A 23,653-nucleotide genomic window follows, 5' to 3' on the forward strand; every position below is an offset into this window, starting at 1 on the left:
CACTCGGTCCTGTTCTGTTTTTTCTATATGCTGAATGTTACTTATAAAATCAGTGTCTTGATTCAACCAAATGAAGTGGAAATGATTTATTTCAAGGTTCATTGAATCTGAGTGTGCCTTGCTAATAAGGTTCTGCATACAATTGTGTGTTTGTCTTTCTGTTTACTACGTGATCTGATGTGCAAAACGGGATAATGTCTGGATTCTTATAAAATGTGTCATAATCTTGTAACAAACAGATTATGTTTGAATCAATGGATGAATTGTGATATCAGATTACGGAACACTTTTGGTTGATAGCATATGTTTTCTTAAACTCCTCAGGGGCATCTAATAGCACGGATATGAAGATTTATCTCTCTTGGTTTGGATGTTTTAGTAAAAAGAATGAAGATAATTCATTTTTCTTGAATGAAATATTAAGAAGATATTAGTTACTGCATGATTTTGGATAAAAACTTTTATATTGTGAGCCAATACTATCAATCTATCATATATCGATAGAGTTGAATCATTATCACATCAATATCACTATCCTAATATAATGTCAGAATATTGTGTGGGGTTAAAGCATAATAATTTGAATTGAAAATTTAATAACTTATAATTTTCTGGTGAATCACAACACACAATCACGAAATCAACACCATTCTCACTCAATCACCACATAAGCCAAAATTATATATTATATGTAGCTTTAAGACTAGGTTAAGTTTTATTACAGTGTAGAAATTCTTACCAAGAAAATATCATTCTAAGAAGAATAAGTTATCAATTTTTGATGTGATTGTGTTTTGACACCTCTTTAAAAAATACATTCAGTAAACTAACATGTTAAGATTTAAAGGAAGCTAAAAAACGAAAATTTTAGTGTTTGTATAAATAAAAATTGCAATAAGAAATTATTTTATTTTGTTGGGAGACACTAATCACACTATATTAAGTTGTAAAATAAATAGGGTTGGGTTGGGGTTAAAGAGAATGGAAGAAGAGAAGAAGCGGCAGCGTGGGGTTCGTTTGTGCTGTTTATGCAATGAACAAAGAGCTTCTCTTAAACGTCCCAAAACACTTGAACATATTTGTAGAGATTGTTTCTATCGTGTCTTTGAAGATGAAATTCATGACGTCATCCTTTCTAACAACTTGTTCTCTCCCGGTGACCGCGTCGCTATCGGTGCCTCTGGCGGCAAAGACTCTACCGTTCTTGCTTACGTCTTATCTAAACTCAACAAAACACACAACTATGGTCTCGACCTCTTCCTCTTATCCGTTGATGAAGGAATCACTGGTTACCGCGATGATTCTCTTCTCACTGTTCACAGAAACCAGATCCAATATGGTTTACCTCTCAAAGTTATATCATACGAGGAATTATATGGTTGGACTATGGATAATATTGTCAAAATGATTGGTTTGAAGAATAATTGCACTTTCTGTGGTGTGTTTCGAAGACAAGCACTTGATCGAGGTGCAGCGTTGTTGAAAGTGGATAAAGTGGTTACTGGTCATAATGCTGATGATATTGCTGAAACTGTTTTGTTGAATATATTGAGAGGTGATATTGCCAGGTTGAGTCGATGCACTTCCATTATCACTGGTGAAGACTCTCCCATCCCTAGATGCAAACCTTTTAAGTACACCTACGAGAAAGAGATTGTTATATATCCTTTTTTTCTTTATTCTTTACTTTATTTTCATCTACTACTTCCCTTTTTTCTCCTTCTTATACTTGCAATTCCTTCACCACTCTATTACGTATGCATATTTCAAGAAGCTCGACTACTTTTCCACCGAATGTAAGCTAACCTTCATTTTTTTCTACTATAATAATAATGTATAATCATCAATTGCCTCATGTTTTAAACCTTTCAACATCTTAATTGCTGACTACAAACTTTTTAGTATATCATTGGTCTCACTGTTATTTCTTTAGGATTAAATTGAAGTTTTACTTTATACAATAACAACACACTCGTCTGTAATTTTATCTCTCTGTTCAATTCTACTCAAACATAATACTCTATGCATAATAATTGTAGGCATTTATTCTCCAAATGCTTATCGTGGTTTTGCTCGGGAGTTCATCAAGGATTTAGAGAGAATCAGGTCTCTTCCAACTAGCTTTGCTCAATCTTTCTTTTTTTTGCTTATGCATGATGCAGTTGAGATAGCCTTAATCTTATCCTGAAATGCAGACCTAGAGCAATTCTTGACATCATCCAATCAGGGGAGAATTTCAGGATTTCTGCTACTACAAAAATGCCGGAGCAAGGAACATGTGAACGATGTGGTTACATTTCTAGTCAGGTATTACCCCCTGGATCTTCTTCCTCCCTCATGCGAATATGAAGTATAGATCATGAACACAGTTTTATTTCTGCAATTGGGCATTTCAATCACATTTTGTTGTTTCTTTTGCAATAGACTATGTTAAAGTAGTCTTACTTCAAGAACCATTTTATGCCCTTAGTTAGACTTGTTTGGTGTCGAGCAACCTCCTTCTCCCTAAACATGATTCAAAGACCTTCTCCCTAAACACGATTCAAAGACAAAAAGACAATCTAGTCTTGTGGCTGTTTAACTTGATTCAGAGACACTTGTATTAAATTAAATTTCAGTTCAATAATAATGTTTCATGTGGATAGCTTGTCTCATGTTTGATACTTGCCGTTTCAGTTTGCCTTATAGGGAAAATTTCGGGTGTCCTCTAATTTAGGAACAAGTGATGGTGCAAGTAATTGATTCAGTCAATATATGAGTTAATCTTTATTTGAACACTGTTATCCTCTTTGAAGTTGTCCCAAAATAAAAGTTTATTATTATGGCTTGTGGGGGTTATCTGATGTCTTTGTTTTTCTTTATTTCTGGAAAACCTGCCTTTTTTTACATCATTAACAAATGGCACACTTTTTTCTTTAATCTCTCTTTTGTGCCGTTTGGACAACATTATTACTTTATATTGCTAAACTCAGCTTTGTTTTCATACTGTGACCCCTATCAAGAGGAAGGTGCATGATTTACCTTACAGATTATTTTTTTTGTTTTTTCCCCTGCTTCAAAGATTAGTCCATAACAAAGCATGCTCAGTGCTTCTGAAGGTCTTTTTTGGCCTTTTTCTTTCTCATTTTCACTCTCGCATCATCAGAACTTGAACAGCTAAGTTATATTATCCGTTTCATGTGCAGAAATGGTGTAAAGCATGTGTTCTGCTTGATGGACTAAATCGAGGTTTGCCTAAGCTGGGAATTGGACGGAGTCGGGGCAGTATTGATGGCTGTAAAGACAGAAATGAAAAAAATGGAGGAAAGAGCATCGAGAGCAAACAATGTGGAACCTTAGACTTCTAATTTACCATATGTAGTCTCCATATGAATCCATGTGCTATTGGTTGTAGAAATGTCACTCTATTAGTATATGAAACCACAAGTTGGAGCTTACTTGACATCAAATAAGAAACGTAGCGAGCCCTAAAGGAAGAAATGAGGCTTCCAATTCCTGAAATTTGTGGTTTCACATGATAGTAAAAAAGGTCTAGAATACTTGAAGCATTTACAAGACATTGTGGACAATCTTTTGCTGCATAGTTGTATTCAGAGTTTTATGACTGTAATTCTATGTAGTGTACAATGTTACTGAAATGCAATCTCATATTATTTTCTACCGGCTGGCTGTTTTTATTTTATTGTTAGGAAGAAATGAAAAACAGCACCTTGCTCTAGCTTTGTTATTTAAACTGTTACACAGTCCTACGCCTACTTTTCGTTGTATATTAGGAATGGTTATTTGTTAGTGTGGCGAAGGGGACAGAAAAAGGTAGTCCAAGTGTGAGTATTTCAGATCCATCCTATGGAGATCTGATTTAACATTTTTCCTGTGCGAAGCACTACAGGGGATAGTTATTGAAGAATCCCTGGATTAAAACTGATCATTGAACAAGATTCATAGGCGGTGACTCATTTCCCGTTGGTTGGCAGTTCAAGGTGGCTGTGATTGAGATATAATCCATGGTAATGGTTTTTGGTGTGAAGAAACTACAATCACCAATTGTGATCCGAGATGGAGAAGACACATCAAAGCTCAACAATGCTAGTAGAAGGTGGGTACCCGAGGTTGTTGTAGTCCAATGTAGACTTGCAACTTGGGTATCACAGTGTTCATTTTTTTCAATGCATAATAATGGAAACAGCATATACGTACCCCAAGAACTGCAGCAAATCTAAATTGCTTGAAAAATGGCCACTCCCTCAGTTCACTTGGGTGTTTAGATTTGTAACGAGTTTTGTTCTATTTGATATGCTTTAGATTTTCTTGATTGGCAAAATAAATCCAAGTTTTTTAGAAAGATTTCATCTTCCCCTTTTCACTTCATAATTGAAAAGAAGAGTTTAGTTATGGTTCTTTGAAAAATAAATTGATATTTACCAGTCTATATTTATGATTTTATAGTCAAAAGCTTTATGGGTCTTTTGAGAATGTGATGGAACACGCTGATGATGAGTTAGATATTCACTGTGAGGAGGAGCTTTGAAATGTTTAAATAGTTATGAGGAGGAGCTTTGAAATGTCGAATAGTTGTGAGGAGGGTACATATCACAAAGTTCAAAAAAACCTGACTATTTTTTTAAGCCACTTGAAGGAGTTTGGGGTGTATCATAGAGTTTAAAGATATTAAACATATGCCTAGCCTCTCTTAGGGACATGACTCGTGGCTTTTATGATCGACTACTTTCTTCTTCACACGAGCATGACATGGAACTAAAGGTATATATAGAGGCAAAATTATGCGAAACTGCATACACACAAATGAAGTTAAATACTTGGGCATCACAGTATAATAATCATGAAGGCATTTAAAACAATTGATTTAATTGTAATATGCCCGATTAATCATAATAACCAGCACACAATGAGTTCCTTAACCTTCACCATTGGTTGCGTCTACAACATGCACAGGAAAATCTAAAACACAGATATTCCTCCTTCAATGCTCTTATAAGGAAAATCTAACTATAAGAAGAAGCTCCTTCAATACTTTGCTAAGTCAAGCTACATAGGATGGTATCGGATATTCTCCTCATAGTAATTGATCAGCTGCAATATTAAGAAAACTATTAGCTTTGAGTTAAAAGTTGGCACAGAAACATTTTCAGAAGGCTTTTAAGCCATATGAGACATAATCAAGTCGATCTAAGAGATAGGAGATTACAAGAAGTGGATTGTTTGCCTTCAGATACTTATTGGTCACGGTTACTTCTGTTCCATCAGACCTGTAAAGTTAATCACATAAGCATTGTTATGTAAAGAAGCATGCCAATCTGTTAGAGTTAATTTCTTACTTTTGCTACAACTTGTGTTTCAATCACAATAAATTTGAGGCTGCTTTAAAATTTAAATTCTACATTTTATTATGAAAATAAATGTTTTATAGCCAAAATCTACATTCTCAAGTCTTAACTACGGTCCAGGTTTAAATAGATTACAGAATTAATTTTCAACATTGTAAATAGACAAATGATCAACCATTAAACTAATCATTATAGCACTAAGACAATACATTCTATGCACCATTTAAAGACCTTAACAATGTAATCCTCCAGTTCGCTTGTCAATTACTAGTGATTATCTGCTTGTAGAAATATGCATTTAATAAGGATATCATTCTTCCCATTTCTAAATTGAGAGGGGGGGAACACACAAAAAAACCTTTAAAACAAAATCTGTGAAAAATCTATTTTAGCAAACATAGTAATGAGGAAAATGAATGCACTTATAAGATATGAATGAAATATGGAGTTGTTAGTAGGGAGTAACAAACCTCAAGGCCACAAAGATGACTGAAAGATCATCTACAATATTAGAAAAAGAAGTCACGTAGCCTATCGGTCTTATTATCTTTACAATATGGAAGGCAGATGCCGCATCACCCATCATGTGACCATTGTTATTATTATTATTCCCACCATCATCACCGTTCACACCTCTTTGGCCTTGTTCAACTGATACGGTGGTTGGGTTGGGCTTAGATGCATCATCATCGTCATCACCATCCTGTCTCCTGAACCTCTTCACAGAACCAGATTTTCTCCTTTTGGCTCCTCTGCAGGGGCCAGATTCCATGGCCATGTGAGGGTTGGCTGTTGAAGCCTCTGGCTTATCTGCAGCAGCATCTAGGGCATTGTTTGATGTTGCCTTAAGCTCACTAAGCTTTGGATCATCAATGTTTTCCTCGTTGTTACTTTCATTTTGATTTGGTTGGTTGTCTTGAGCAAGAGGGGCAGCAGCATCTCCTTTTCCATTGACAAGATTGATAGTGTGATGAGCAGAGTGTGTATGGTTGTTATCAGTTGCAAAATGTCTAAGGCAGTAAGAAGTGGGAGCACGTTGCTGTTGGTGCGGCCTCTTCTTTGGTGGTTGTTGTTGTTGTTGTTGTTGTTGTTGCTGTTGATGAAGCACAGGGTGATGTTTGCGCTTGCGGTTACCGAGTTTCCCTGATTTAAGTCTTAAAAAGATGAAGAGGGTAAGGGTGAATGCATAGATGAATGGAGGATGATAATGTAAGTATCTAAATTGGAAACTAACTTGTGTTCGAAAGAATGGATGAGATCAGAGACAGAGTGGAGATTGTGGAGAGGCTCCCAAGTGTTTGCACCCTCAGACCATCCCTTCCTATCAGAACAGATCACTAACCAATATTATCAATAATCTCAAAAAATATCAAATCGAAAAAATAAAGAATAACAACAACTCACCATTTAACAAGGTACTGGACCTCACCCTATAATTAGAATAATAACAAAATTGAAAAAGAGGGCAATGAGTAAAATTCAATTCGAATGAATGAAGTTGCGGAGAATAGAGAATAGAGAAAAGTGAGTGACCTTGCGGATCCTCTTGCGGCGAATGGCTTCCACATCATAGAAACCATCATCACCAGAATGATGTAAATATAGCTTTCGAGGTGCGGAATTGTGGTCTTCTTCTTCTTCCTCTTCTTCCTCTTCTTCTTCACTAACCCTAACGTTCTTGTTCTTAACTATCACTCCCTTCATTCTTCACAAGTTCTCTCTTCCTTTCCTTCAATAATCTTCTTCATCCAATTGCTATTTATACATACATTCACTCTCTTCTTAATTTATTCATAACACTAACATATTACCTAAATTACCCACAATAACAAAAACACGCATACAATTAATTAATTAATTCGCAAAGGGGTTTTTAAACAATTTTCTTCACACATGTTAGCCAATTTTTTATTATAATTTTTTTAAATTCTATTATGAAAATAAATACTAAGCAAACTGACTCAAATTTTAGGGTCTCAATTTAGTGAATTTAATTAAATTTAATGGTTGAAATTAACAAAATTGCATCAAATTAATCAATTTTTCAGGTCCTGATTGCCAATTAATTAAAATTAATATCATTATCTTAGAATAAGCAAAGTTAATGGAAATAAATTAATATCATTATGGTCTAACTCTTTCAACATTAGTCCCCCTTTAACTCATAGTAGACTAGATTTCCTTTGAGTCTACATCAATCAAAATTTAGTACAAACATACTTTTTGTGTATTTGAGTAAACATTTTTATGACCATTATTGTTGACTATAAATACTTTTTTGTTAGTAAAGATTATCCCATATAATTTTTTAAGTGGCGTTTCAATTTTTTTTTTATTGTTTTCGTTAATTAATCAATAGTTAGATAACTCATCGGTATTGTGAAACTTATGATCCGACTCATTTAAAATATCATCAAGTCTAACTTATTCAATAAACTTGGGCTAAGACTTTCTAATAGTTATATTAAACTTAAATATTCTCTATCAAATCTACTCCATATATATATTATACGATACATAATGATTCAAATTTTAATATATTTATAATATTAGAATTGAACACATATTAATATGCTGATAGATAAAGACCTATTGACTTAATTATCGATAGGCTTTTATTAGCCTATTTACCAATTATGTTCTTCTATTGTAACACATGATTGACAATGGCTATAAATTAAAGTGTATAATGGCTTATATAAGTTAGGCATATAATTTTAAAAGAAAAAAAGTTGCACTAAGTTGGGAGCCAAAACTTTTGGAGTGGGCAGGAAGTCTAATCTATGAACACTCGAGTGAAGAGGATCTCAATTGTCGAATATATTTTCTAACAAATAGTTGACATTATGAGTAACAAAAAAGAATTGGTAGAAAACTATGATAACTATTATATAAATAAATATTAGGATATGACTCAGTGGTCTTAAGTTTGTTACTAAGTTAATGGATTCTCTGAACTTGAGGTGAAGGAGTCCCATGACTAATTTAATTAAATGCATGGATTTCCTTGTTGTTCAATTCTTGTACTCAACTTGTGATTGTGGACCAGCTAGGTGGAAGACGATCAGAAGTGGTAGGCATGCTTCTAATGTTAACATCAATGGGCAAGAGACGGTACTGAATGTCAAGGTCCTTGAAAATCTTGACCATCTCTTCAATCAAAAGGGATCTCCTCAGAAATCTTTCTGCCATATCTTGGAAGTTCATTCTATGAGTTGGCCAAACTGCCACTCTTATCATGTTTAAACTTTCATGATCCTTGAACACTATCGTAGGTGAAGGATACCAATGTTCCTTCTTATTATCAACATAACTGCATTATTGTAATAAATACCAATCATATATTTATTAACCAACATAACATACATGCATATCCATACAAGACAAATTAAGGACACATATAAACATACCTCACTATTCTTTGTTTCATAAGTGTAACGTTTTCAGGCGGGGTAGAGACATGTATAAAGAATTCAAGAGCATCTCCCATATCTGGACTCCGATAGAAATTATGTATGGCCTTAGTAGCTAGGACACTGTTAGGGAACATGATCTTTTGATTGTCAAATCTCAGAAATATGGTTGTCAATATGTTCATTTCTTCTACAACCATCTGAAATTAGTTACGAAAAATAAATAAAATTAGGCCAGACCCATTTACTTGAACAATAAAGGTGATTAATTTAAAGAGATAACATTAAATAATTACCTGGACTCCGTCAATTTCACACCTGTCTCCTACATCAAATGGATGCATGACAAATAAGAAAATAATTGATTCAAATATGGTTTTGCAGGTATTTCCGAATACAAATGCAACCACCACAATCTGTGAGGTTACAAATACAATAACTTTGCTGGTGGCAATTTCCAATATTAAAAGCCAAATAATCAATACAATAACGGCCACCATAAAATTGAGCATTCGATGGAGTTTGATCACTGCAGTTTTGGTATCATTCAATGTCAAAGCAAGTGCTCTCCTCTCCCGGAAGGCATTCACCTACAATAATCAGTTATAATTAAATAAGTATATTATATTGCTATAATAATTACGAATCTAGATCCTCTCCAATACTTGACAGAAATCGTGAGAAAACATACACATGAATTGCAATAGATCTTATCACTCTTTGTGCCTTTGAGTAATTAAAATAGATCAAGTTCTAAGCAAAAAATCAATCAATCGACTCAGCTTATTAGTAAATACTATTGGAGAATCATTAAACAGGAAATAACACTTCATTAAAGAAACAAGGGAAAGAACTCGTGCAAATGACAATTTGTTTATAGGCTACAACTATAGTAAATGTATTGTTCCAACTATCGAAATTATTTTTTCATGTGTTAATTATTACCACCCAGTTCTTCAAGGCCGATTTGCTGATTTTGCTGGTTTCAGATGCTCCTTCGAAGAGATTTATGGTTTTGAAAGCTTCATCTTCTCGCATAAAATGCATTAAATCCTCAAGGTATATGTACCTGGAGAAAATTAAAAAAGAAAAGCAAGAAGAGTGAATTAATTAATCATATTCCATTAAAATACACATATTGTAACTCCAGAAAGAAAAAGTGATTTAAGATAAGGGATTGAAATATGAAGTGATATTCAAGAGTGAATCCTTTTGTTTGGATACCAAGATGAGTGAGTACCTGGAACCAGGCCTAGCAACATTGTGAAATATTTTCTTGGCTGCTGCTTTAGCCTCATTTTCACTTCTAATCTGCTTGGCGGACTCATCCCCTTGTTGTGTAGAATCATCAAGTATTTGCTCATCAAGGGTAGTAAGAGCCCCATGGCGGACCATATTGATTAGCCTTTTCATATTCCAAGCTGACACATTTTTTGGATTCAGCTTATGAAGATGATCAATAGTTATCCCATTATCATCCATTGCCACCTTCTTAGTGGAATAACGTTGAGAAAATGTTGCACTTTTAAGCACTCCACTCTTGTTGACCCTTCCACTCTTCATTGTTGGGAAGGCAGAGGCTCTTAGGTCTGGTGGTATGGCCACCCCTGCATTCTGCAGCTTTCGTACCTCAGAAGCTAACTTATCATCCTCTATGGTGGGTGGTCCTGATAGTGTTTCTATTATGAATTGATTAAACAATGACTCTTGAATCCTATCAAAATAAGTGCTCATATGAAATGAAGAAGCTAGTACCTTCACCCCGAGAGTTTTGAGAAGCCACACAACCGTGGCCACCAAGAAACACACCAATACCTTGGTCACATATTTTAGAAATTCAGTTCGGGTTTCCCTCTCCACTCTCTTATCAAATAATAAGTGCCAAGCAATCAAGACAAGACCCAACCATAAGCAATTCTGGACAGCCTTCCTAACACCATAGACAAAATACAACACTCTCTTACGCAACACGAAATTCCTCTCTATGCAGAAGACAACAATGCGGATGACCCAATCGGAGACTAATCGGCCACATATTAGAACTAGAATCATGACCTCCCATTTCCATAACCTAAGGTCCCAAAGATTGTTGTCCCTCCAGGAAGGGATGCAGAGGGTGGCGATAAAGGCGGCGATGATGCAAATGAGGCTCAACCACTCAAGGAGAACCCAGAGGCTGAAATGAGTCTCATTCTTATACTCATCTGGGAGATCTTCTTCTAAGAAAGGATCATCTTCATCGTCATTGTCGCCCTTCTTGGTGCCAATGAAGGTAGAGAAGAGTTGTCCTGAGGACTTTGGGATAGGACTGGAGTAGTCTTGTTGTTGAGGCTGAGAGAATTGAGGGTCAAGCAATCTAGATCTTGTTTTTGTTTTGAGGAGCAATGCAGAGTTGGAGGTGTTCCTATCATGGTGTGGATGAGGAGGGCGTTTTAGGGAATATTGAGGTGTTGGTGTTTTGTAACTAGTTGTTGGAGGAGTTTCATTACTATTACTATTAGAAACAGAGGAATCATTGAGAGGGAGATCACGTAGCTCATCCATTTTTAAATCCATATCAAGGGCCATTTCACCAATGCTAGATGGTGACATTATTTTTTGTTTGTCCAAGAATCTACCAATTAGTTGGGATGGTGGATCACCCGAATCACCACCACCACCATTGTTGTTATGATGATTATTATTATTATTATTATTATCTCTCATCATATTGTTATCCTCATCGTCGCTTTTGATAGTGACAGAACAAGATTGTTGAGAGAGAAGGATGGGGAGCTCTTCAAACACAGACTCTTGACTTCCACCACCTGCTGATATTTTCCTTACATGTTTGCGAGAACCATATGATTTCAACGATTTCCTCAAACTCTCCATCCCACCACAAGCATTCATCTCATTACTATATTACTTTCATCATCATTATCATTATCATCCAAATTCCTATTTTCCTCTAAAAATATTCACAAATTCATCCAACCAATCAAATTTTCTTGCCATCTTGACGCGTGTACATACCCGAGGAATTAATGCACCATATTACATTGCTCTTTCTCAAACAATCCAGGATTATGCGGCGTGAGATTATTATCACAAAAAAACAATAATTATTATACTAATATATTTCAAACTCCTTTAAATAATATATTCAAATTAACCCTTAACTAAAACTTAAGTCACTCCAACATATTTCTGCTAGTCAACTTATTATATATTTTAAAAATTTATTTTGTAGTCAATTGGTAAGGGCTAACTTAATGATAATTCTATTTTTTGATGTGTTGATTTGACATTTTAATTTAAATGAAATATGAAATTAGAATATTGGTTAACATCAAACATATAAAAATTAAATAAAAATATATGGGTTAAGTATCACTAATACTCCAAATATTTTATCTGTGTTTATAAAAAATCAACTATTCTTTCTATCAAAGTGATGGAAGACTTGAGATGATGACATTTGAAGCTTCTGATCATTAGAGTAAGGAGTTAAGAGTAAAATATGACATCTTCTATTTTGTTGTAGTCTTATACAAGGTTGGTTGTGACATGAGGTGTCCTCGACACATATATGAAGTATGATTTGATGACAAAGTGAGTTCAAGAATATCATGTTGTTATTACGATTTCTAAGTTGACCAATGACTCCTTGTGATGCTCTAAGATAACCTTTTATAATTACCCATCTATAAGCTTTTAACATTTATTATAACACCCCACCTTTGCATCATAAGTCTCTTCCTTCTTCTTCCCCCACTACAAGTTTGCATCATCGCACAATTTTTTATGCAAGGGTAAGGTTCATAAATCTAAAGCCATAGCGTCACCAAACTCAACAAATGTTGGAAGTAAAAGAGTAAGGCAGTCATCACTAGATTCAATAGAAAATTTCAATACTGGAAATGGTGATGACATGAAATATGCCAATGTCCAGAAAAATGCCCCTTCTAATACAGATATTCAATGTTTTAATGCTGATTTTAGTGATTTTGAGAAGAATAAGGCTGAAAGTTGTTTTGTTGTTAATAATATGCCAAGGTTTTATGCTCTTGTCAAGAAAGTGGTAGTGGGGGAAGAAGAAGGAAGAGACTTATGATGCAAAGGTGAAAGGTAGGGTGGAGTGAAGATGGAGATGGGGTTGGACAATGGCTGAATTTCATTATGATAATATCATCCCCTCTTAAGTTTAGAATGAATTCATACCCACCCTACTTTGAAATACTTACATATCCACCATCAAAATGTCATTTGTCAACCAATGTAGATACAGATACAGAAGACCATTATAGTAATGACAAAGTAACATCTCACAATTTCATCTGGCGAGAAATGATTCAGTAAAAAAAATCAACTTCGCGCTTGAGCACAGAACAAATTATTCTTCTCACTAAGTACAGTGCTAATCCGGGTACATGAACCAACATGCAAAATCTAGTAACATTTTTGCCATACAGCATAGGCTTAGGCTATCCACTAAAGTATTCGCTACTCTTTGGTAACCCATCTACGCCCTCTAATTTGATAGCCTCCATAGCTAAGATCACTCTCTCCTCCACTCTCTCCACTTGTATATCCAGATTTTTTACAATGTTTCTTCGTCTTTCCCCTCAACATCCCACTATCGCTAATACTCCCGTTCAAGAGGGGGTCATCAATTCCCCGAATCACCCTCTTTGCAGGTGATGATGAGCCGATGGAACTATCATCCTTTGCTCTTCTTCCATCTTTGTCATGCTTCTTAATGTTTTCGGAGATTTTGTGTAATTTTTCGTTGAATCTAGTGATCCCCTTTTCTACAGGCTCTACTGCTTGATGGACAGTGAACTTCACATCATTCACAATCTGAAATGTTATAAAAGGGTAAAGCACATTAAATATTAAGAGTCACTTGAAATTTGATAAGAAATGCATACAGAACAAATACTAAAAAAAAGATATCTCCATACTTTTCAATCTGTTAGTATCATAAAGGTTCCTAATTAGTCCTTATCTTCTAGGCATATTTGGAAAATAAACTAATAAAAGGTATGGGGGTTAAAATTATGGGTAACAAATTTTTAAGAAAACATATTCCACATGACTGCATCTCACCTCCATTTTTGTTTTCAGTTGAATAACTAAAAATTGGCAGACACATAAGTAAATGATCTTACAAGCAGGCTTCCATAACTACTCATGCTTACTTGGGGAGTTAGCCCCCTTATGTTTAAATAACTTATTCCTGATGTAGCCATTCTTAGGTGGCAAGGTTTTATCTAATTCCCTTTGAAATAATTTGAAAGGATAGTCTGCTTCATTTATGAGAAATTATTAATTAGCCTGCATATGACATGTTCATAGAAACTAAGGAATTAAATTTTCACAGTATTAGAAGATAATTTCCCAGCCTTTGGTAGGAGGCGGATTTTACCAAGTGCTGATTAGCACCACATGCCCAGGAAATAAGACAAACTTGTAGTATTAGCACACTTCAGGAAACTTACATATCCACCACCACCAATAACGACATCACGGACACTCTCTCTAATTGTCATCCCACTCTTGGCACCCACGTCAGGTGCAGGAAGACGTAGTTTTGTGGGTCGCTCACTGTCCCTAATCTCATCAGGGTCAAGAGGGCAGTCAGCAGAGTAATCTCCAAGAACTGAAATGCTTCCAGGGTGGAGGTCTCCCATTAGCTCATAAGGCTTTGCTGGAAACACATATAGGTGAACTATGGAAGCAATGCCCATCTGTGTTGGATGAACATAAAGTCTTGTTAAACTTTACTTTTCCCTTATCTGGAGCAGTCATAAAAATTTAACATGTGAAGACAAGAGGGGTCGAACAAGTACTTATGGGTCCAAAATGGTTCAGTACAAGTTCAAGAAGCAGTGCATAGAAACCTGGGAACTTGAGTGTTGACAAAACTTAAATGCAAAATGCAACAGAGAATGACAAAATTATAAAATATGAACCACAGAACTTTCTAGTATATTCATCCCATGGCATTGGATTGCCCGATTAGTGATTATTATTAAGATTAATTAAATGATCTAATGACAAACCACATAATATCAGCATTTGCAAGTTGGGGGGGCTTACAACAAATAGCTAGTTCCACCAAAAATGATCATATTATATTAAAGCTTGGTGACTTTACAATAGCAAATTATAAAGATAATTGTGGCATCAACCTAAGGTCATTAGATGGATCAATTAGCAATGAATTGACAGAAACCATCTGAGAAATTTACATGCTCAAATTTTCACAATTTACTTCCCATCAAGAATCCATTATGATGATCAAAAGAGAAAATCCATTTTGCAGATCTTCTTCACAAATAAAAAAGAGTTAGGGCCTTTGAGTCAGTCAGTTTTAAGATATAATAGGTAGGCAGGACATTAAATAAAAATTCTGTAACAGTTCAAAAAATAATTGCAATGTGAAGCTTAACTAGATCGAAGGACATCTACCTCGATGCAAATGATGAAATCTTGGACACTTGACTTAAACTGCAAGCCTTGTGCGATGGGACTTTTGAACAACCCAAAGGTGTAAAGGAGAGCGATTGCCACCCCTTGCCACCAAGTAAGGAACACAATTGATTTAAATGTCAAAAATTTGGCCAATGGCTTTATATGTGCCAATTCATGCTTTGTAATAGTATAAAATTGAACAAGGCAGTACAATGCCCATGACTGACTGAAATTCAGAACCACTGCCAAATAGGGATACCTACAAATGAAGCAAATAGCTCATGTGGTCAAATATAACTCCAGAGTTCTTTTACCTGTCACTAAAAGAGCATAATAGCACACATTTTAATGTGAATATACCAAACATGGAATTTTAACAACCAAACATTAGTACCACTATATGAGGTTAGCAACGTGGATCGAATGATGTCATAATGTTCTATCATAAATCATGTGGAATTTTAACTACCAAATCTAGAAAATTCATATAATCAACTAATAACACTGCATGCAAGTGATCCACAACAGTATCGGTAACAATCATATCTACACATAATCAATAGCATCTCATAAAAAAAAGTTTAGTTTAAAGAACAGAGTCAACAGACTAATAATACTCCTAATCAAATCAGGAAGCATATTCCAAATTGAAAAGCCTTTATTTTTTTAATCATGAATAGTAATGTATCGCAAAATAATAAGATTCATGATCAGTTTTTTACAATAAACAACATACATTTTACTAATAAAGAATTATAACATTTAAACAAGAATGCCTTAAAGTAAGGAACACTTGTCAGGGTCTGAGTATTAGAGACAATGCAAAGCTGTATACTTTAATTAGTGAGCAACAGCTCTTAATTTTGACCTAATGTTATTTTGTATTCTATATCTGCCTTTTTGGTTTTCTATAACCCTTTCCCTTCTCTGAAACACTTAGTCTACTGGCAGCTGTGGCAGAGACAGCTACACAGCCAAACAGTGGCTATGAGCAGACAAATGGAAGTGTGATGGATGGGGGTAATTGGAAAAGCCTAGTCAAGGGGCTCTGGGGAATTGACAGAAAACATGAGCAATGCCATGCAGAAGGGCCAGAGGGGAGAGTAGCACAGAGTTCACATCTAAATTGTGATTCGGACACTGCCTGCACGACTCAGCAATTCTCCGTGGGATTCTGGAACAGAAATGAAACTCCTTTCACTTTGGATAGTTGGATTGATGAGCCACATTGAATCACCGGAAACCAAGTCGGGATTCATGTGGTTCTGGCTACCATGCTCCTAACTACTTTAGGAGAGATAAAAAGACAAAAACTCATGTGCATTTAATGCTTTTGAGAGATTCAAAACTTCCATTTTAATCTTCTCTTTCTTCCTTAAGTAATTAGAATGGCTATCAGGCAGACGTTTGAACTTTTAAGAGGATTTAGCATTTCTCTAGTTTAAAGGACCTTACCATTGACAATGTTACTGATTACTCTTCCTGGCATTGTCAGGTACACCAGCTCAATTGTAGTGCCTCTAAAATTTCTAAGGACAAGCTTGATATGGCACATGTAAAAGAAATGTAACCTAATCAGCTACCTCAAAGACCAATATTAACCTTCCCTAAGTTTGGACACTTTTTTCCCTTTCTAATTTTCCTACCTCATATTATTTTCTTCACTCTAGGTTTAAAATATGTCTTTCTTTGAAGAGTTCTATATACTCTGTCATTTATCTATTTAAGTTTACGAGAAAATGAAGCAGTTTAGTAACTGCCATAATTTAGACACTGGAGGACAGAAAAGTCAAGAAGTGTTCCTATCAGGTTCCTAGAGAAAACAACAAAAGTGAAAAAGGAAAAAATGTGGAACTAAGGTACTTGGAACAAGAACATGACTATAAAATATAACATAGATGTTGAAGGCATCCATTATGGTAGCCAGGTAAGATGGTGAAAGGAAGACCCAAGACATTGTTCAAAAGAATCTACCTTATATAAATGTATATTTTTATAAATACGTTATATGTTCTATGAAAACAATAAAAACTCACAACATAAAAGGTGAGAAAACAACAAAGGTGAAGAGGAGATAGGAAATTGAAAATGTTTACAAATTTGATAAAACAAAAGGGATAATTGTTCAAGAGCAATTCCAAGTAAAAAAAATTCATACCCACATCCCAATTTAAATTCTCCTTCACAGTAGACACCAAAGGCTTCAAGGATGACGGCAGTAATAGCAGTCAAAGACTTAATTATCATCTGCAAGTGATTGGAGAGGTGAATGAATAAGAAGGAAATAATGTTAAAGGTGAGAATGGAGAAGCATAGAATACATACATATTGAACAATACCGAATTTGACAACTTGGAAGAAGGCATGACCAAGTTTCCATGGTTTAAAGAAGAAGTTGATAGGGAAAGGATGGTTGACAATGCCCCTGTTGTGAGAAGAATGATGAAGGAGAGGGGTTTTGAAAGCAGAGCGGCCTTCTCTTTCCATAAATTCAATAGTCCTATCCTCGCCGCCGAGACAGGCAACAAGGTATCTAGCAAAGCAATACATGGCAAAGGATTCATAGTAATCTCTGAGAATAGCACAGATAAAACTGATGGATGGGTTGAGCAATGAAACAAAAGATTCAACAGAATAGAAGGGAACCATAAGGACAACACCAATAAGGAACTTTTGCTCTTCAGGGTTCTTGTAAGCAGATAGATGATCAAGTAAAAGATATATAGAGAGAGTAACAGTGATGAGAAGAAATACAGCAGCAATTAAAGTTGCCCATGTAGGTGGCGAGTATGACGCCGCCAATTCCATCATCATGCTCTTCCACAACTTCATTTCATTTAATCAAAATTATTACAACCTCTCTCTGATCATTCACAACTTCAGATCCTCACAAACAAACATAGATTGGATAATACAAATTATTAAATTATTCAACAAAACAACAACAACAACCATAAGCATAGATTTTTAAGGAATTCAATGGAAAATAAAATAGGAGCTTCTCTTGTCTGTTAGAATCAGGGAAACCCTTCTTTTCCTTTTCGCAATCTTCCGTCCCTCTTTCTTTTAGATTGCACAACATCCACAACCATAATTTATGTATGCTATTTATATTATTTTATTATTACAAGGGTTATAATTTTATTTACATCTTACAACAGATTTTTATTTATTTCTCTACATTTAAACTTATCACTCACAACTAATAATATTAATCTAAAATAATAAATTTACTGAATTAAAAAATGAGTAATGTTGCTAATAAAAGTAAAAAGTAATAACAACATGTAAAAAGATAACATTGCATGACAACTTAATAAACATAGTATCTCCTCTTATTGCAAATCAACCACTTTAGTATTGACACATAATTGTCTATCTGAAATCTGCTCTTAGTAGAAACAATCTAATGATAGATAGAGTTTACTCTTAACCTTTAATAATGGAATCTTGAGGTTTACTAATTGCCTGTTGCTGTAATGTACTCTAAAAATTGTTTATAGGCTAGACTAGATACAATTTTGATGTCAATTGCACTAATTTTTGCAAATTTCATAACATTTTATTGCAAACTAAAAAATTAAGAGAAATCTGCCTCTTCTAAGGTATAGATGAGAAAGTATGGAGGAACTTGGAAGAATTGGAATTCAATTGTATTTTTAGTGACGACTCATCGTGAATTTCCAATGAGTGCTAAAATGTGTTGATGGTTTATGTAAAAAGAAACATGAGAGAGTAAGATTGAATATTTCTTGAAAATTCCCCTTTGAGAAATTTACTAATACCTTCCTTCTCATTTTCATATAGATAACCCCATTCTTTTTAGTTAATTCGTTAAACGATAGAATTACTTTAATGTTGTTATATGTAATTATTTTATTTTTATATTTCTTTATTTTTCTCCATTTTTGTTTTTCTTTTCTCTCTTTTTCCTTTCTATTTCTTTGCGTCTCCTTTTGTTTTGTTTTTTATATTCTAATTTTTGTCCCTCTTAAGATTTTTCACTTCAAATGATTTTCCTCCCTTTTCTTCTTCTCTTTTTTCACTTCAAATGAAATAAACCCTTATAGTGGAAGAACAATAAGCATGTCATTCTATAACGTTACAATATTACACTAAAATAATGATGGATAAACAAGAAAAAAATGGGAGGAACAGAATGAACTATTCTTTACCAACGACAAATTTATCACCTCAACATGGTGAGGGTCTATTGTAAAACATAGAACATGAAGTTATTTTGAATTGTTAGGATAACATGTTCCATAAGTGACTTGGGCACGTTCTTGTGCATTCCATTTATCCACCTTCATTAAAATAGCATATGTAACAATACTGGATCAATTTAATATTTTTCAGTATAACGGAAAACGAAACAAACACTAAAATCCTAGGGATAGATTTATTTGCTGGATTCTTGGTGTACTTAATGAAGTAGTTTCCTAAATCTTGCAAGTCATTTGTAGCAATTGACCCAATTTTGGCCATATAATCTACAAACATGTTAGCCCCTCAGCATAAACCAAAATTCAATCTTCCATCCTTTGGCAACCAAAACAAGAACATTATTGACCACCTGCAACAATTGCTGCAAAGGAATTGATGTTTTGCATGAAATAATCTGAATTATCTCTGAACAATCAGATTCCTTAAAGACAGTACGACGATTCATACTCCATGTCAATCTCAAGCCATGTTCCATAGACATGAATTCTGCCAAAATAGACAATCTGATCCCAAAAGCTATCTCGAACAATGAAATTTACAGGCCTTCATGGTTACGAGTAACACCACCACCTCCCATATACTAAGAGCTCACATTACAACTCTCATTGACATTAAGTTTGATAATGTATTCATCCACCTCCAAGACCACGAGAATACAACTATAAATAACTGTCCAAATTAAAACCTTGAATTATCCACCAACTAATTCAAGAAATATTGACTAGCCTAGAAATATGGATCATTAAATTATGTGTCTCTAGTAAATAATTAGAGAAACGTCAAGATCAATACTTTTTATGATATAATATTATGTCATCATTCAATCAATGTAATCAACCCACCTAGTGAGATAAATAATTGGTTGTTGTAGTGAACAATTACGAACTCGATTAATTATAAAATAGAAGCCTTGAAGAATTTAATATGAACCAGATTAATTCTAATATTGATTTAACAAGATGAAAGATTATGTGTCTCTAGTGGTTTTTGCTTAATACATTGACGTGGTGTTCTACAAGATTTTGCTGAATCCCATTTCTCATCAAACTGTTACATAACTGCATTCCAGTTGCTATTTTAAGAAACAAACATATTACATACATGTGATACCATTCTCAAAAGTTACAATCTGTTAGCTATGAAGAAGGAAAAAAGGACAGAAAATTAACTATTCACTAAGGTTGCATAGTCTAAGATATGGATTATCAAACATAACATATCTGGACCAGTACGATTTATACTTGGAAACAGCAAGATTCAACCACGGCTTGTAGTTTCCATTGTAGTGAATGACAGCAGCGTTCTCTATCTCTGTTAGGTTCAGAGCAGGATCATAACCAAGTCCCAAAACATGCCAGCCTCGATCTAAAGGGTAGGTGAGGTTATAAAAGGTGATTAGTCCTGGGGGTAAGGTTCCAAGCTTCCAGAGGGTTCTATCATCATTCTGTAGAGAATAAAAACCATCAATTCTGCATATGCTAAGAATACATTACTATCTACAGGCACAAAACAATATGCTTTCAGGTAAATTTGACTCGAGGTCTGAAAAGGGAAATGATCACGAGCATGTTGCACACACATAGGAATCTTCCAGAAACAAAACACAACGCAATCAATTTTATAAAATGATAGTCAGAGGAATAGAAAAGTTGAAGAGGAACAGGATTAGTAAAATTTACCATATCTTGCCACCGGTGATATATTCCAGTGATGTTTCGTTTCTTCCACTCCTTCAAGTCAAAAACATTCATGCCATATGCCCAGCCACAAGCTTCAGGACTGAAATTATTGGAGATAAGTGGATTACTAAAGTTGAGGTATTTATCAAACCTATGGAAGCTCTCCTTGCATGTCTCTACTGCACCATTCACCATCCCTCTGAGATCAATTGACCATAGAGGACTTAAATCTTTCTGCACTACAATGTCATCATCCAAGAATAGAATTTTATTTAATTTGGGATAAACTTCAGGAAGGTAGAACCTTAGGTGATTCAGCATTGACAAATATTTGGGATTTCTGTATTTTAGATTGTCAGATCCAACAGAGAGGGAGGAGGGATGATTAGCTTTAAAGTAATATTCCTTAATTCTTGCGGATTCAAGTTGACGTAGAACAGAACAATATGAGGAATTCAGCCATTTGAAATCATCAATATTCTGAACTTCAATGGTTGCCTTAGAAGGAGGGTTGATGAGAAACCACATTCTCATTGCTGCAAAATTTAATTTATCAGTTACTATATGGAATACATGCTTCTCAGGTTCCTTTGCATTCTGCACGGTGGAATTAACAACCACAGATGTAGCCAGTACATTATCAGAAAAGATAGCATAGTGGTGAAGAGAGGGATCTTCAATCTTTTCTTTGTCAAAATTTCGTTTCTTATGATAGTCTTGCAGGTAATAATCCGCTGCAAGTTGCAGGGGAAGGCAATGCAATGGTCTAGGCACTGTTTTTGCAGCCAGCTGAATCAAGAATGCACTCCTCTTCTTCAGTATATTCACACTATTTTCAGTTGATTGAAGCATCGCCCTTAATTTCCTTGCTACCAAAAGGCAGTCATAAAGTTGGTCTTTCGCCATAGAGAGAACATGACCCATAGCTTTTGCTCGATCAAGTGCTCTAAGAAAAGCAACAAATAGAAACTATTTACGAAAACTAGAACAGCCTAATAAACCTGAGAAACAAGACTAAGGTAATGTCAAAATACCCAAGGTGAAGCTCAAAATCATTAGTTGCTTCTCCGATAGCTTGTTGACTTTCTCTGGAGTGTTTGACAAGAGCATCGTAAAGAAGAGGTTTATTGTTAGACTTGGCAATGTTGGCATATGCTTTGGCCATTATTATTTGATCTCGCATCAGTTTTAGAGTTGAACCAGAATTTGGGTTTTCATATTCTCTCCTCCATATACTATACTTTCCCTTGATAGTGATGTCAAATCCTTCAGAGCGTTGAATTGCTGCTGATATGATGCGATTGTCAGTTTCTTTGTCTTGTTGCATAAGTTCAGATGCACGAACTTTCCTTCTTTCTTCCCGCATTATCTAAGGAGATCGTTAACTCTTAAAGAAACCCAAATTAATAGCAAAGCACAGTCTTTCTCCTATCTCTATCATTCTTTTTGCTTGTTTGTTTGTTTGTTTGTTTATGTTTCTGAGTTGGAAAAGATAAAAATGGATAGTTACCCGGCGCTTGATCTTGACTGGAGTCATTGTCGAGGAACGTGGAGTTTTGAGTATTGTTTCATGGTTGGGGCTGCGTTCAATCTATGAATGAATATAAGGAGCAATGAGGAATGACATACAACCAAAATGGGAGGTTAATGAAATGGGATGGAAGTAGTGAAGTACCAAATCCTGGGAGGATGAGGTGTTGTTTGTTGCATGAGTAGTAGGGTTTTCCCAAATCCAGGAATGAGATAAGTGGCTCATTTTCAATCTAGCAAGTCGAACATGGCCATATGCATCACTGTATGCAGCAATTATATCAATGTCCTCCTCCTATAGAGTAGGCATAATAATAATAATAAAATAATAATAAGCATTATTGGTGGATGGATTGAGACTGGGATTGGATATAAACAAAAAAACAATAGGATTGATGAACGAATGTTTAACATAATCTAATAATGATAATAAGTACCTTTTGATGATGAGGGTAATTGTTGCGGAGGAGTGTAGTAGTAGAAATATCTTGTTTGCCAATGCATTGATTGCAATCATAGAGTGCAGGAGATGCTCTTTGACTGTGATGATGATGAAAATAAATAAGTCAAACTGAGAATTCACAAACAACAAACATACTAAGAAGGGAAAAACAGAATCAATCTGACCTAGTTGTTGTTGTTGTTGAAATGTCCGCTGCTGGTATGACAAGAGCATCATGAAACAAAACCTGTTCAGTCCAATCCAATCCACATAAATAAATAAATTCATTGATTAATTTCAGTTATGTGTAAAGTAAATAAACCCTAATGAAAGAAAGGAAATGAGAGATTACCGAAAAGAAGAAAAGAAGTAGCAGTGGGGAAGATGGAGAAGAGCGTGGAAAAGTGTCATCCATTGATCTGATGAATGCTGTGTGGTAAATGTGATAATAGGAATAAGTAGAAGAAAGAGTTTGTGTTATCGATGCATTTTTCTCCTCTTTCCCAGATCAGATCACATCATCCTCCGTGTTCAACGCCTTTTATATATATATATATA

The 23,653-nt window shown here is 34.9% G+C and overlaps 5 protein-coding genes across 7 annotated transcripts; 1 reads left to right on the forward strand and 4 right to left on the reverse strand.

The window, feature by feature from the left end:
• On the forward strand, positions 948-3,660 carry LOC109344090 (cytoplasmic tRNA 2-thiolation protein 1-like). The gene is made up of 5 exons (XM_019582706.1): positions 948-1,661; positions 1,756-1,796; positions 2,040-2,106; positions 2,196-2,307; positions 3,186-3,660. Exons 1-5 carry the CDS (start codon positions 982-984, stop codon positions 3,345-3,347), a joined length of 1,062 nt encoding a protein of 353 aa, XP_019438251.1. The 5' UTR covers positions 948-981; the 3' UTR covers positions 3,348-3,660.
• Positions 4,769-7,119, reverse strand: LOC109344091 (chromo domain protein LHP1-like). 3 transcript variants are annotated; one of them, XM_019582709.1, is made up of 7 exons: positions 6,879-7,119; positions 6,750-6,775; positions 6,580-6,666; positions 6,447-6,499; positions 5,816-6,416; positions 5,207-5,267; positions 4,769-5,091 (listed from the first exon to the last, which is right to left on the reverse strand). In XM_019582709.1, the coding sequence occupies exons 1-7, from the start codon at positions 7,047-7,049 to the stop codon at positions 5,047-5,049; spliced, it is 1,044 nt and encodes a 347-aa protein (XP_019438254.1). In that variant the 5' UTR covers positions 7,050-7,119; the 3' UTR covers positions 4,769-5,046. The 3 variants fall into 3 exon arrangements, with proteins under 3 accessions (XP_019438254.1, XP_019438253.1, XP_019438252.1); XM_019582708.1 differs by having other exon boundaries at positions 4,769-4,989; positions 5,034-5,091; positions 5,816-6,499; XM_019582707.1 differs by having other exon boundaries at positions 5,816-6,499.
• On the reverse strand, positions 8,155-11,804 carry LOC109344092 (mechanosensitive ion channel protein 6-like). The gene is made up of 5 exons (XM_019582710.1): positions 9,999-11,804; positions 9,704-9,827; positions 9,055-9,348; positions 8,756-8,958; positions 8,155-8,658 (listed from the first exon to the last, which is right to left on the reverse strand). The coding sequence occupies exons 1-5, from the start codon at positions 11,648-11,650 to the stop codon at positions 8,373-8,375; spliced, it is 2,559 nt and encodes an 852-aa protein (XP_019438255.1). The 5' UTR covers positions 11,651-11,804; the 3' UTR covers positions 8,155-8,372.
• On the reverse strand, positions 12,986-18,299 carry LOC109344093 (protein LAZ1-like). The gene is made up of 5 exons (XM_019582711.1): positions 17,543-18,299; positions 17,376-17,464; positions 15,215-15,476; positions 14,242-14,490; positions 12,986-13,600 (listed from the first exon to the last, which is right to left on the reverse strand). The coding sequence occupies exons 1-5, from the start codon at positions 18,047-18,049 to the stop codon at positions 13,244-13,246; spliced, it is 1,464 nt and encodes a 487-aa protein (XP_019438256.1). The 5' UTR covers positions 18,050-18,299; the 3' UTR covers positions 12,986-13,243.
• On the reverse strand, positions 20,453-23,633 carry LOC109344095 (probable galacturonosyltransferase 3). The gene is made up of 8 exons (XM_019582712.1): positions 23,448-23,633; positions 23,281-23,342; positions 23,091-23,193; positions 22,799-22,948; positions 22,634-22,714; positions 22,158-22,492; positions 21,124-22,069; positions 20,453-20,888 (listed from the first exon to the last, which is right to left on the reverse strand). The coding sequence occupies exons 1-8, from the start codon at positions 23,508-23,510 to the stop codon at positions 20,613-20,615; spliced, it is 2,016 nt and encodes a 671-aa protein (XP_019438257.1). The 5' UTR covers positions 23,511-23,633; the 3' UTR covers positions 20,453-20,612.

The sequence above is a fragment of the Lupinus angustifolius genome, chromosome LG03, assembly GCF_001865875.1.
Source record: "Lupinus angustifolius cultivar Tanjil chromosome LG03, LupAngTanjil_v1.0, whole genome shotgun sequence".
NCBI lineage: Eukaryota > Viridiplantae > Streptophyta > Magnoliopsida > Fabales > Fabaceae > Lupinus > Lupinus angustifolius.

Coding starts and splice junctions, on each gene's coding strand:
- LOC109344090 (XM_019582706.1), top strand. CDS start 982: ATGGAAGAAGAGAAGAAGCGGCAGCGTGGGGTTCGTTTGTGCTGTTTA. Junction 1,662..1,755: donor TACGAGAAAGAGATTGTTAT/ATATCCTTTTTT, acceptor CCACTCTATTAC/GTATGCATATTTCAAGAAGC. Junction 2,308..3,185: donor GTGGTTACATTTCTAGTCAG/GTATTACCCCCT, acceptor TTTCATGTGCAG/AAATGGTGTAAAGCATGTGT.
- LOC109344091 (XM_019582708.1), bottom strand. CDS start 7,049: ATGAAGGGAGTGATAGTTAAGAACAAGAACGTTAGGGTTAGTGAAGAA. Junction 6,667..6,749: donor GTCCAGTACCTTGTTAAATG/GTGAGTTGTTGT, acceptor CTGTTCTGATAG/GAAGGGATGGTCTGAGGGTG. Junction 6,500..6,579: donor ATCCATTCTTTCGAACACAA/GTTAGTTTCCAA, acceptor CATCTTTTTAAG/ACTTAAATCAGGGAAACTCG.
- LOC109344092 (XM_019582710.1), bottom strand. CDS start 11,650: ATGAATGCTTGTGGTGGGATGGAGAGTTTGAGGAAATCGTTGAAATCA. Junction 9,828..9,998: donor GTTGCTAGGCCTGGTTCCAG/GTACTCACTCAT, acceptor AATTTTCTCCAG/GTACATATACCTTGAGGATT. Junction 8,659..8,755: donor ATGAAACAAAGAATAGTGAG/GTATGTTTATAT, acceptor ACAATAATGCAG/TTATGTTGATAATAAGAAGG.
- LOC109344093 (XM_019582711.1), bottom strand. CDS start 18,049: ATGAAGTTGTGGAAGAGCATGATGATGGAATTGGCGGCGTCATACTCG. Junction 14,491..15,214: donor ATTTCATCATTTGCATCGAG/GTAGATGTCCTT, acceptor CATCCAACACAG/ATGGGCATTGCTTCCATAGT. Junction 13,601..14,241: donor TTATTGGTGGTGGTGGATAT/GTAAGTTTCCTG, acceptor ATAACATTTCAG/ATTGTGAATGATGTGAAGTT.
- LOC109344095 (XM_019582712.1), bottom strand. CDS start 23,510: ATGGATGACACTTTTCCACGCTCTTCTCCATCTTCCCCACTGCTACTT. Junction 23,343..23,447: donor TACTTCTTTTCTTCTTTTCG/GTAATCTCTCAT, acceptor TGGACTGAACAG/GTTTTGTTTCATGATGCTCT. Junction 22,493..22,633: donor CAGTCAAGATCAAGCGCCGG/GTAACTATCCAT, acceptor CGATCTCCTTAG/ATAATGCGGGAAGAAAGAAG.